Source organism: Zalophus californianus, chromosome 15, assembly GCF_009762305.2.
Source record: "Zalophus californianus isolate mZalCal1 chromosome 15, mZalCal1.pri.v2, whole genome shotgun sequence".
NCBI classification, from domain to species: domain Eukaryota; kingdom Metazoa; phylum Chordata; class Mammalia; order Carnivora; family Otariidae; genus Zalophus; species Zalophus californianus.
In genome coordinates this window covers 36428751-36442433 of record NC_045609.1, presented here as the reverse complement: position 1 = coordinate 36442433, position 13683 = coordinate 36428751, and the positions used below count along the sequence as shown (strand labels likewise).

Here is a 13683-nt window from a genome sequence, read left to right as displayed (position 1 = left end):
TCCAGCAGGGACCCAACAAGCAGCAGATGCGGGGAGACTCCCCTTCGTCCCCAGGGAGGAGCGGCACGGGAGCGCACCGCAGGGATCTGCTGGGTTGGGAGACCCCACACGGGGTCGTGTGCCAGAGATAGAAACGCTTGGTCACAGGCCGGGTGAGCATGGAGTGCGGCCGGAGGCCGGGACACGGGAGTGATTGACTGCTTTTCTCTGGGGCCGCACTGAGGAGCGGGGCCCGAGTTCTCAGCTCCTCCGGGTGGAGATTGGGAGGCCACCATTTTCACACTGGTCCTCCAAAGCTGTACCAGAGCTTGCAGGAAACAAAAGCTCCTGACAGCAAACCTGAGCAGATTGCGTAGCCCGGACCGACAAGGGCGGGGCAATTCCGCCTCCGACAAAGACATTTGGGAACCACGGCAACAGGCCCCTCCCCCAGAAGATCAGTAGGAACAGCCAGCAAGCCAAGACCAAGTTTACCAATCAAGGAGAACGGGAGAACTCCAGTGCTAGGGGAATACTGCACATAGAATTCATGGCTTTTTTTTTACCATGATTCATTAGTTTTTCAAAGTTAATTTCTTTTAACTGTTTTTTTTTTTAATTTTTCTTTTTCCCTTTTTTAACCAACATCTTATCAATCCCTTTTTAAAAAAACAATCTTATTTTTCATTTTTAGGGTCATATTTTATCCCTTCATAGTAGTTACCCATTTTTTGGCATATATATTCTCTCTTCAAAAATTTTGAGATACAGTTTCTTCTAACAGATCAAAATATACTCTAAATCACTAGTGTATGGCTTTGTTCTAGTCTCCTGCCTGATCACATGCTCTCCCTTTTTTTTCTCTTTTTTTTTAAATCTTCTTTCATTTTTCAAATTCTTATCAATTCCTTTTATAAAATCTTTTATAATTTTCATCTTTACACTCATCTTCCATCCCTTCATTGTATCAACCCTTATTTTGTACATATATAAGTCTTTCTTCCTTTAAAATTTTAAGAGGCAATTTTTTTAACAGACCAAAATACGCCCAAAATCTACTGTGTGGCACTGATCTATGCACTAGCCTGATCATATTTGATCATATTCTGTTTTTTTTTTTTTTGCATTGTTCTGTTTTTGTTTTTATCTTTTTCTTTTTTTTTCTCTTTCTTTTTTCTTTCCTTCCCTTTCTTTTCCCCTGGTTTCAGGTCTTTTCTGATTTGTATACAGTATATTTCCTGGGGATGTTGTTAACCTGTTAGCATTTTGTTCTTTCATTCATCTATTCTCCTCTGCACAAAATGACAAGACGAAAAAAATCACCTCAGCAAAAAGAACGAGAGGTAGTACCGTCAGCCGGGGACCTACTCAATATGGACATTAGTACGATGTCAGACCTAGAGTTCAGAATCATGACTTTAAAGATGCTGGCTGGGCTAGAAAAAAGCGTGGAAGTTATTAGAGAAACCCTTTCTGGAGAAATAAAAGAACTAAAATCTAACCAAGACAAAATCAAAAAGGCTAATAATGAGGTGTAATCAAAAATAGGGGCACTAACTGCTAGGATAAATGAGGCAGAAGAGAGAATCAGTGATATAGAAGACCAAATGATGAAAAATAAAGAGTCTGAGAAAAAGAGAGAGAAACAACTACAGGATCACGAGGGCAGAATTCAAGAGATAAGTGATACGATAAGACAAAACAACATTAGAATAATTGGGATCCCAGAAGAAGAAAGAGAGAGAGGGGCAGAAGGTATATTGGAGCAAACAATAGCAGAGAACTTCCCTAACGTGAGGAAGGAAACAGGCATCAAAATCCAAGAGGCACAGAAAACCCCTCTCAAAATCAATAATAATAGGTCAACACCCCAACATCTAATAGTAAAACTTACGAGTCTGAGAGACAAAGAGAAAATCTTGAAAGCAGCTCGGGAGAAGAGATATGTAACCTACAATGGTAGAAATATTAGATGGGCAACACACCTATCCACAGAGACCAGGCAGGCCACAAAGGACTGGCATGATATCTTCAGAGCACTAAACGAGAAAAATCTGCAGCCAAGAACACTATATCCAGCTAGGCTGTCATTGAAAATAGAAGGAGAGATAAAAAGCTTCCAGGACAAACAAAAACTAAAGGAATTTGCAAACACTAAACTAGCCCTCCAAGAAATATTGAAAGGGGTCCTCTAAGCAAAGAGAGAGCCTAAAAGCAGCATAGATCATAAAGGAACACAGACAATATACAGTAACAGTCACCTTAAAGGCAATACAATGGCACTAAATTCATATCTTTCAATAGTTCCCCTGAATGTAAATGGGCTAAATGACCCATTCAAAAGACACAGGCTATCAGATTGAATTAAAAAACAAGACCCATCAATATGCTGTCTGCAAGAGACTCATTTTAGACCCAAAGACACCCCCACATTGAAAGTGAGGGGGTGGAAAACCATTTACCATGCTAATGGACACCAAAAGAAAGCTGGGGTGGCAATCCTTATATCAGACAAATTAGATTTTAAAACAAAGACTGTAATAACAGATGAGGAAGGACACTATATCCTACTTAAAGGGTCTATCCAACAAGAAGATCTAACAATTGTAAATATCTATGCCCCTAACGTGGGAGCAGCCAATTATATAAGCCAATTAAGAACAAAAGCGAAGAAACACATTGACAACAATACAATAATAGTGGGGGACTTTAACACCACCCTGACTGAAATGGACAGATCATCTAAGCAAAAGAGCAACAAGGAAATAAAGACTTTAAATGACACATTGGACCAAATGGACTTCACAGACATATTCAGAACATTCCATCCCAAAGCAACGGAATACACATTCTTCTCTAGTGGCCATGGAACATTTTCCAGAATTGATCACATCCTAGGTCACAAATCAGGTCTCAACTGGTACCAAAAGATTGGGATTATTCCCTGCCTATTTTCAGACCACAATGCTTTGAAACTAGAACTCAATCACAAGAGGAAAGTCAGAAAGAACTCAAATACATGGAGGCTAAACAGCGTCTTACTAAAGAATGAATGGGTCAACAAGGAAATTAAAAAAGAATTAAAAAAATTCATGGAAACCAATGAAAATGAAAACACAACTGTTCAAAATCTTTGGGATACAGCCAAAGGCAGTCCTGAGAGGAAAGTATATAGCAATACAAGCCTTTCTCAAGAAACATGAAAGGTCTCAAAGACACAACCTAACCCTACACCTAAGGGAGCTGGAGAAAGAACAGCAAATGAAGCCTAAATCCAGCAGGAGAAGAGAAATAATAAAGATCAGAGCAGAAATCAATGAAATAGAAACCAAAAGAACAGTAGAAGAGATCAACGAAACTAGGAGCTGGTTCTTTGAAAGAATTCACAAGATTGATAAACCCCTGGCCAGACTGATCACAAAGAAAAAAGAAATGACCCAAATCAACAAAATCATGAATGAAAGAGGAGAGATCACAACCAACACCAAAGAAATACAAACAACTATAAGAACATATTATGAGCAACTCTATGCCAGCAAATTAGATAACCTGGAAGAAATGGGTGCATTCCTAGAGATGTATCAGCTACCAAAATTGAACCAGGAAGAAATAGAAAACCTGAACAGACCTATAACCACTGAGGAAATTGAAGCAGTCATCAAAATCTCCCAACAACAAAAGCCCAGGGCCAGATGGCTTCCCAGGGGAATTCTATCAGACATTTCAAGAAGAATTCATACCTATTCTCCTGAAACTGTTCCAAAAAATAGAAATGGAAGGAAAACTTCCAAACTCATTTTATGAGGCCACCATTCCCTTGATCCCAAAACCAGACAAAGACCCCATCAAAAAGGAGAATTACAGACCAATATCCTTGATGAACATGGATGCAAAAATTCTCACCAAAATACTAGCCAACAGGATCCAACAATACGTTAAAAGGATTATTCACCATGACAAAGTGGGATTTATCCCTGGGCTGCAAGGCTGGTTCAACATCCACAAATCAATCAACGTGATACAATACATTAACAAAAGAAAGAACAAGAATCATATGATCCTCTCAATAGATGCAGAACAAGTATTTGACAAAGTACAGCATCCTTTCTTGATCAAAACTCTTCAGAGTACAGGGATAGAGGGTACATACCTCAATATCATAAAAGCCATCTATGAAAAACCTACAGCCAATATCATTCTCAATGGGGAAAAGCTGAAAGCTTTTCCCCTAAGGTCAGGAACGTGGCAGCGATGTCCACTATCACCACTGCTATTCAACATAATATTAGAAGTCCTAGCCACAGCAATCAGACAACAAAAAGAAATCAAAGGCATCCAAATCGGCAAAGAGGAAGCCAAACTCTCACTCTTTGCAGATGATATGATACTGTATGTGGAAAACCCAAAAGACTCCACCCCAAAACTGCTAGAACTCATACAGGAATTCAGTCAAGTAGCAGGCTATAAAATCAATGCACAGAAATCAATGGCATTCCTATACACCAACAAGACAGAAGAGAGACAAGTCAAGGAGTCATCCCATTTACAATTGCACCCAAAACCATAAGATACCTAGGAATAAATTTAACCAGAGAGGCAAAGGATCTGTACTCAGAAAACTATAAAATACTCATGAAAGAAATTGAAGAAGACACAAAGAAATGGAAAAACATTCCATGCTCATGGATTGGAAGAACAAACATTGTGAACATGTCAATGCTACCTAGAGCAATCTACACATTCAATGCAATCCCCATCAAAATACCATCCACCTTTTTCAAAGAAATGGAACAAATAATCCTAAAATTTGTATGGAACCAGAAGAGACCCCAAATAGACAGAGGAATATTGAAAAAGAAAAGCAAAGCTGGAGGCATCCCAATTGCGGACTTCCAGCTCTATTACAAAGCTGTCATCATCAAGACAGTATGGGACTGGCACAAAAACAGACACATAGATCAATGGAACAGAATCAAGAGCCCAGAAATGGACCCTCAACTCTATGGTCAACTCATCTTCGACAAAGCAGGAAAGAATGTCCAATGGAAAAAAGACAGTCTCTTCAACAAATGGTGTTGGGAAAATTGGACAGCCACATGCACAAGAATGAAACTGGACCATTTCTTTACACCACACACAAAAATAGACTCCAAATGGTTGAAAGACCTAAACGTGAGACAGGAGTCCATCAAAATCCTAAAGGAGAACACAGGTAGCAACCTCTTCGGCCTCAGCCGCAGCAACTTCTTCCTAGAAACATTGCGAAAGGCAAGGGAAGCAAGGGCAAAAATGAACTATTGGGATTTCATCAAGATAAAAAGCTTTTGCACAGCAAAAGAAACAGTCCACAAAACCGAAAGACAACCGACAGAATGGGAGAAGATATTTGCAAATGACATATCAGATAAAGGGCTAGTATCCAAAATCTATAAAGAACCTATCAAACTCAACACCCAAAGAACAAATAATCCAATCAAGAAATGGGCAGGAGGGGCGCCTGGGTGGCTCAGTTTGTTAAGCGACTGCCTTCGGCTCAGGTCATGATCCTGGAGTCCCGGGATCGAGTCCCGCGTCGGGCTCCCTGCTCAGCAGGGAGTCTGCTTCTCCCTCTGACCCTGTTCCCTCTCGTGCTCTCTCTCATTCTCTCTCTCTCAAATAAATAAATAAAATCTTTAAAAAAAAAAAAAAGAAAGAAAGAAATGGGCAGGAGACATGAACAGATATTTTTCCAGAGAAGACATCCAAATGGCCAACAGACACATGAAAAAGTGCTCAACATCACTCGGCATCAGGGAAATCCAAATCACAACCTCCATGAGATACCACCTCACACCAGTCAGAATGGCTAAAATTAACAAGTCAGGAAATGACAGATGTTGGCGGGGATGTGGAGAAAGGGGAACCCTCCTACACTGTTGGTGGGAAGGCAAGCTGGTGCAGCCACTCTGGAAAACAGTATGGAGGTTCCTCAAACAGTTGAAAATAGAGCTAACATATGATCCAGCAATTGCACTACTGGGTATTTACCCCAAAGATACAAATGTAGGGATCCGAAGGGGTACGGGCACCCCAATGTTTATAGTAGCAATGTCCACAATAGCCAACCTGTGGAAAGAGCCAAAATGTCCATCGACAGATGAATGGATAAAGAAGATGTGGTATATATACACAATGGAATATTACGCAGCCATCCAAAGGAATGAGGTCTTGCCATTTGCAACGACGTGGATGGACCTGGAGGGTGTTATGCTGAGTGAAATAAGTCAATCAGAGAAAGACATGTATCATATGACCTCACTGATATGAGGAATTCTTAATCTCAGGAAACAAACTGAGGGTTGCTGGAGTGGTGGGGAGTGGGAGGGATGGGGTGGCTGGGTGATAGACATTGGGGAGGGTATGTGCTATGGTGAGCGCTGTGAATTGTGCAAGACTGTTGAATCACAGATCTGTACCTCTGAAACAAATAGTGCAATATATGTTAAGAAAAAAGAAAAAGAAGATAGTAGGAGGGGAAGAATGAAGGGGAGTAAGTCAGAGGGGGAGACGAACCATGAGAGACGATGGACTCTGAAAAACACTGAGGGTTCTAGAGGGGAGAGGGTGGGGGGATGGGTTAGCCTGGTGATGGGTATTAAAGAGGGCACATTCTGTGTGGAGCACTGGGTGTTATGCACAAACAATGAATCACGGAACACTACATCGAAAACTAATGATGTAATGTATGGTGATTAACATAACATAATAAAAAAATTATTTAAAAAAATCTAGAAGAGAAAAAATATATTTATATTCCTTTGTTGTTGTTGTTGTTGTTTGGGTTTTTTTTTTTAAGATTTTATTTATTTATTTGACAGAGAGAGACACAGCCAGAGAGGGGACACAAGCAGGGAGAGTGGGAGAGGGAGAAGCAGGCTTCCGGCTGAGCAGGGACCCTGATGCGGGGCTTGATCCCAGGACCCTGGGATCATGACCTGAGCCAAAGGCAGACACTTAATGACTGAGCCACCCAGGTGCCCCTAAAATATATATTCCTGAAAACAGTATAGATTAAATGTTAATAATTGCAATCAATTTGGAGGTAGTTTCTGAATACCTGCTACTTGTTTGCAACTGAGCTAGACTGGCATAACAGAAGGTACAAAAGATACACAGACTGTGCTTCAGAACAAGGTAGGGCAAAGAGAGGAACTCGACTAGGCTTAAAACAATTAAGGAAACCAAGCAAGCCACTAGGCAGTGCTCCTTTATGGTATAGACAAAAAAATACAATGGCAGCTAAGACTAGGAAAATCTCATTTAAACTACACACAGATTTGCGGAGCACCTCAATATGTTTGCTGAGAAAGGCTAGTTTTTATTTCCCACAAGCCTTCATATGAGCAGGTGGATTCCAAAAGAAGACACAGAGAACACTGTGCACAGACAGTGACATGGAGCGTGAGCTCAGATCATACCCTTGCCTTTGCCAGCAATACTACCTGATGGAGAAGCCCAGGCTGGTGATCAGGGTGGCCATAGGTTATGCCATCATAAGTAATCCCAGGGTAAATCCTTTGGAAAAACAAACACTCAACCTAGAATCTCTCCTTTCTGCGAACGCACAGATTCGAGGTATTACATTTTTTTTTTTTAAGGCAGAGGTCCCTTTCCTGCTTTTCCAGAGGACCATATTGAAACAATAAAAAAAATGGACCACCTTTCACAATGGATCTTCCAAAATGTTCTGTTGTTCCCAGTTTATTCTTTTGACGAGTATTGGCTGAGCCTCTGCTACAAACCAGGCACTGGGGATATGGTGGCAATAAAAACAAACAAGTTCCTACCCTCGTGGAGCTGACATCTCAGTAGATGAGCAACTGTTTCATCCTGACAAAAATCTGGCTTCCCAATGCTTCCATTCCTAGGTTGCCATTTGTGTGTGTGTGTGTGTGTGTGTGTGTGTGTGTGTGTGTGTGTGTGTGTGTGTGTGTGTGTGTGTGTGTGTCAATCCAAAAACATAGACAAAGATGAAGGAAACTAAAGGAAACCAGGGAATTGGGTCCTAATGCCAATGTCAGAAGCAGGACTGTGTAGTGTAGCCATGGAAAGAGGTGATCTTCAGACTCCAAATAACTTCCAACTTTCAGTTTAAGGTCAGGAATAAAAAAGACTTCCAGAAGGTACATGTACTCAGAAGTTTATTCCTTTAACATATCACATCTCCCTCTCCCTCCTTCCCCTTCCCTCCTTTTCTGTCACACACACACACACACACACACACACACACACACACACACACACACACACACACAGCTTCCACCCACCAGGAAAAAAATACCTCAAAGATACACACACACACAAATATACAAACTATACAAAACTCCACAAATACACAAACTACACACGATAGGAAACCCAGGCATGCCCACATAAAGGCATGCATTACATATTTTCAAGGACACACTGACACAAACATAACCATTACCTTCTCTCACCTGTAACAGAATGGCACAATTATGAGCAACAGTACACATATCAAAGCACTTTCTAACACAGGCTGTGATTCTCAGTCCAGCTGTCCCTGAGCTGCTCTCCCCACTGCTTCTATAACGTTCTGAAGATTACACAGTTGGTAGCCAACTTCATATACATGCCTGTAAACAAGAGGGCTCAGCTTTAAATAATTATGTCAAAGAAATGACAACTGTGCTCTTTGCCAGAACAGGGATGAATAATTACAAAGCCAGGACATAATTAAGCAATTCTGACTGTCGGATTCTTGAACTGTCTGATGTGTAGGGCTGGCATGCCCACCATGCATACCCTCCTGGACAGGCTTCATGCCCCTTTGATTTAGGTTGCCTGATGTGGCAAGGGGGATCATGGTCTGGTCATCACAGAAGCCTTTCTTTGGGAGCCTCCCCACCTTCTCTGCATCCAGCTTGGTGCTCTTGGCATTGACAATGGCATGACTCCATGGCCAATATTTGCAAAAAAAAAAAGATACAGCTTTTCTTTAAAATTCCAGGAAATGAGCAAAGCCTAGTTGCTGTGGGTCCATTAACTAACAAGACTTCCCTAATGAGTGATGGCATCTTTCTATAGGACAATCAGAGCTCAGACAGAAAGCAGCTTTTAAACAACAAAAGCCAAAAGGCAGCAACGAAGGGGAAATGTGTCATCACGAGAGAAGGCTAGTGCAAACTCGCACTCAAGCGCCAGGGCCTGCCAGGTATCAAATCAAACCTTTGTGACATAGGGGGTTTATTAGTTCCTGGATGATTTTGCTTTTGCGTCAGCCGAGAACACCCAGACTGCCTGTTCCCTACCTCCAAGGCAAGGGCTGTGATTGGAGAGGCATTTTCCATTCTCCCAAACACTTTATGTCAGGAATAAAATGAAAACTGCTCCCCAAATCACGGCCTCCTGGATCATCCATCAGAGCATTCTGCTGAATAAGCACAACAGGCCACTGCAGCCTGAGAAAGGACAGAAGCCAACTTGAGATTCCGATTCTGTGATGAAAAATAGGTCTTCACCAAGTGTGCTCAGCACAGCATCGGCAATTCACAGGGAGGAAATTGCTCTTCACTTAGAAGCTGACTCCGGGTGTACACAGACCTCCCAGAACATACATATGTATACACACACAGAGATCGAGGGCATATATACACACCTGCACAGGAACAAACAGACGTCTGCACACACTGTGAGCAGGCGAGAACCAGCCTTTTTAACACCAGTTTATTAATTCAGCAAGAAGCTCATTTGGACTCGTTCTCTCTGCAAGAAAAGTACCAATGCGTATCTCCGAAAACAGGCCGGGGAGAGCAGCCTGGCATTCGAGAGAAGCATACAGTGTGATGTGAAAGCGGGGGCACAGCCAAGTAAGTCCTGTGCGTGTGAAGCATCAGGGCGTAGATACAGCACTTCACCGGGAGCCCAGGCCCCTGGGTTTTGATCCCAGCTCTGCCTCCACCAGACCGTGGGGGCCTCCAGACACAACCTCCTCACCCGGTTCCTTCACCCATCAAACGACGGCATACACCAGGTGATTTCGGAAGTCCTCTCCAGTGTAGAAATCATGTGACTCTCCAAAAAGGTAACAGTTGAAGATCCCCATGCTTTGTCAGAGCATCTTTTGTCTCTCCTCAACTAATTAATGGGTATTTTTAAGCTTAACACCATTAGTAAAGATGTGGGAGTCAATCACACAAACATAAGCTAATTCTATAATTGATTAGAAACTAATTTGGAGCTTTGAAAATCATGTCTGCTCATGCTGCTCATGACTCAGAGAGCTGGCTACTACTGGATTTTAAGGAGCCCTTCCCACTTGCTTTCAAAGGCCAGGTGGGATTTCAGTCCTGGCTGCCATCTCGACCCCAAGAGAGCAGGGCAGCTTTTACCTGTTTTCTTCCTTTAGGCCTTCTTAGGAGGTTTTTATTTGGAACAGAGAAATGCACAGGGAAAATGGGTGGCTCACTGGCTCCAGGGGTAAGATCCCAGTTGAAGGATGTGGCTTCTGTGGTCAGACACACCGGTCAAGCTCCAGTCCCAGCTCTTACTAGCCAGGCTGCCCAATTAACTTAGCTGGGCTGCCCAATTAACACCTCTAGGCCTCAGTTACCCCACCTAAGAGTCAGCCAATGCTCCCTTCCTCCTACATTTCAGGGGGGGATTGTGTGAGGACTCACAGATCTGAATACAAAGAGCCTTAGGGCAGCGGTGAGCACACAGGTGGGTATTGTATTTAGTGCCCCTTCAGAGTTCCTGGGATAATGCAGAGCTTCCCCTGTCAAGAACAGGGGGAGCAGGAGAAATACCGATCTGTCCTAGAAAGGGCATGCATACATGAAGGTGGAAAATGTTGAATGGGCAGGAACCCAAGATATTATAAACAGTTCATTTGTTGTCCTTTGTTTGGTGATGTCGGCTGCCTCTGAAATCTTTTAACCAAAAAAAAAAAGGAGGCCAAGAAATAAATTATTTCATTTGGACAAAATTACAAAAGCTGAAATAACTAAAGGCAGTCACGAGCAATACATCAAATTTGTGCCTCGATAAGGAAAACTGTTAACACTTTAATAGCTATGAAACGAATCACTCAATTAATTTCCCACATGCTGAAACAGGTAACAATACATTTATCTACCAGTATTATACCCTCTGTATCATATATTTCCACAACTGTTAGCAATTTTATTCGGCATAACGGGAAATAAGTTGCACCTCACAGATTCAGGGAAAGTGGCCTGAGGCCGGCTGCCAGCCGAGCGACTTGATGGAAGAGGTTTCCTTTTTCTGTTTGGGTTCTGTTTGTTTTTTTCTCTTTCCCTCTTAATCATTTCCAATGCATGTGTAAGGCGCTCTAAGTCAATAAGCGAGGACAAACTAGACCTCCAAGATTTCTGGGCCAGTGTTTTCAACACACAAGCTGGGATCCCACAGGAAGTGACTAATAGTCCACGGGGCCCTGGGGCAGTAATGCACCTTGAAAGGAGTCATCAGGGGCCATCTGGTCCATTCCTTGGCCTTGGGCTTCATGGAAGGACCCCAACTCCTCCCAAACAGATAATTTTTCACATCCTTAAAAATCTCTTTGAATCTGAGTCCAATACTCAAAGCCACATCTCCCCTGCCTCATCAACACTGTCATTAAGATGACACCATATTCACTTCCATGGCCTCGACACAGACTCAGCTGATAAAGGAAAGGTCAGTAAAACTATTCCCATGAGCTCTAGAGAACTGCATGTAGGGAGAAGATGCTAGTCCCAGGTCATATTGTCAGGAAAAAAATGGCCTTTCCTGCTAATAATATCTCCAAGAGCTATTGAGCCCTCATACCTATGAACAGAAGAAAATCACTCTCCCCTACCTCCACTATGGCCCCAAGACAGGAGAGCTCCCTCTGGGTCACTAGAGGAATCTTATCCATCTGAGGAAAAGTAAATGCTCCAAGCTGTCTTCTTTCTCTGCTACAGACCTGCAGAGGCCCCACCTTGTAAACAAAACATCTTCAAGAAGGAGACCTGAAATCTGCCCCCCAGAACATCACCATTGGGCTGCGTATGGTGCTGCTTTATTGGTAAAAGAGCCACCTGGGGGGGGTGCCTGGGTGGCTCAGTCATTAAGCGTCTGCCTTCGGCTCAGGTCATGATCCCGGGGTCCTGGGATCGAGCCCCACATCGGGCTCCCTGCTCTGCGGGAGGCCTGCTTCTCCCTCACCTACTCCCCCTGCTTGTGTTCCTTCTCTCACTGTGTCTCTCTCTGTCAAATAAATAAATAAAATCTTAAAAAAAAAAAAAAGAGCCACTTGGGTGAAATCACCTTACAAATAAAGTCCCCTTAGCTGGATCACAGGAGGATCCAATTGATTGTAGAAGTCCTACTTCTTGATGGGCCAACAGTATATCCATGGATAAAACCCTGATGAGAGACCTCTCCTGCATTCCAAACACAGAAGAACATCCTCCGTGCTCCAAGAATAACCAGTGAGGCAAGACATAAGTCCCTTGTGAAGACCAGAAAGTAGGCAGCTTACCTTGGGCTTCACCACCTTCATGAATGACCCTCTGAGCAAAGCTTCCTCTCGTTCTTGTCTGGTTACTTTCCGGGCATCCAGAAACTTCAAATTGGGCAGCTTGTGCAGAACAAAGCATCTGAAAGAAAACAGTCAGAGAGGGGCGCCTGGGTGGCTCAGTCGTTAAGCATCTGCCTTCGGCTCAGGTCATGATCCCAGGATCCTGGGATCAAGTCCCACATCGGGCTCCCTGCTCGGCGGGAAGCCTGCTTCTCCCTCTCCCACTCCCCCTGCTTGTGTTCCCTCTCTCACTGTCTCTCTCTCTCTCTGTCAAATAAATGAATAAAATCTTAAAAAAAAAAAAAAAAAAAAAGAAAGAAAACAGAGACAATGCAGGAGGGTAGGTGATGGCCTCAAAGATCCATGCAATTTGTCTCATGCTCAGGGATCTACATCATTAGGTCTTCAGAAGTTTAGACCTTGGCTCTGCTTCTCTTTTTTTTCCACAAATAATGAATGATCACTCTTTGCAGAAATCCACATAATTATATTTTACACACACAACTAATCCTTAAAAATGTACGCTAATGATTGCCCTTGATTCAAATGTAGACACACACACACACACACACACACAAGAATGCACACACCCAATGAGCCTGGAAGATCCTATCAATGTATATCCCCCTGCCCTTCCATTCTAGAAATGGGCCCGGCTTCTTTGCTACACAGAAAGTTCTCAGGGAAACTAACCTATAACCTAATTGTACTATTATGCCACTGCCATTCCCATGAGTCATCTGTGTAACTCTCATTTCTGAGATAAAAGCAAATCTTTGGGATGCCGGGCTGGCTCAGGCAGTAGAGCATGTGACTCTTGATTTCAGGGTTGTAAGTTCAAGCCCCACAATGGGTGTAGGGATTACTTAAAAATAAAATCTTTAAAACAAAACAAAACAAATCTTCAATTTGAAACTAAAACAAGAAACATTGACTGGCCGTCCAGGACAATAAACTAGAGGTTGTAATAACATAGATGACTTTGGGATAGAGGTAAGGAGCACACATAACTGAGAAATGCTTCCTTGAAGAATTGAACAGGGGTCTTGAGGATTTTCCTCATCATCCCTGAGTTACTTCCACACTGGCACTAAGAAGATTATTTTTACCAAGGTGAAAGAAGAAGAATCAGCTTA

General features: G+C 42.6%; 1 protein-coding gene across 5 annotated transcripts in view; it reads right to left on the bottom strand.

Annotated features, from left to right (window-relative positions):
• The window catches only part of LRMDA (leucine rich melanocyte differentiation associated), a 1116706-nt gene that overhangs the window by 478042 nt on the left and 624981 nt on the right, over window positions 1–13683 (bottom strand). For 4 of the 5 annotated variants that reach the window (XM_027597158.1, XM_027597159.1, XM_027597161.1 and 1 more), the window contains exon 5: window positions 12509–12626. In XM_027597158.1, the coding sequence (XP_027452959.1) occupies window positions 12509–12626 (118 nt within the window). Of the gene's footprint in view, window positions 1–10778; window positions 10911–12508; window positions 12627–13683 lie in introns of those variants that run through there. The other variant, XM_027597160.1, reaches the window with a different exon arrangement.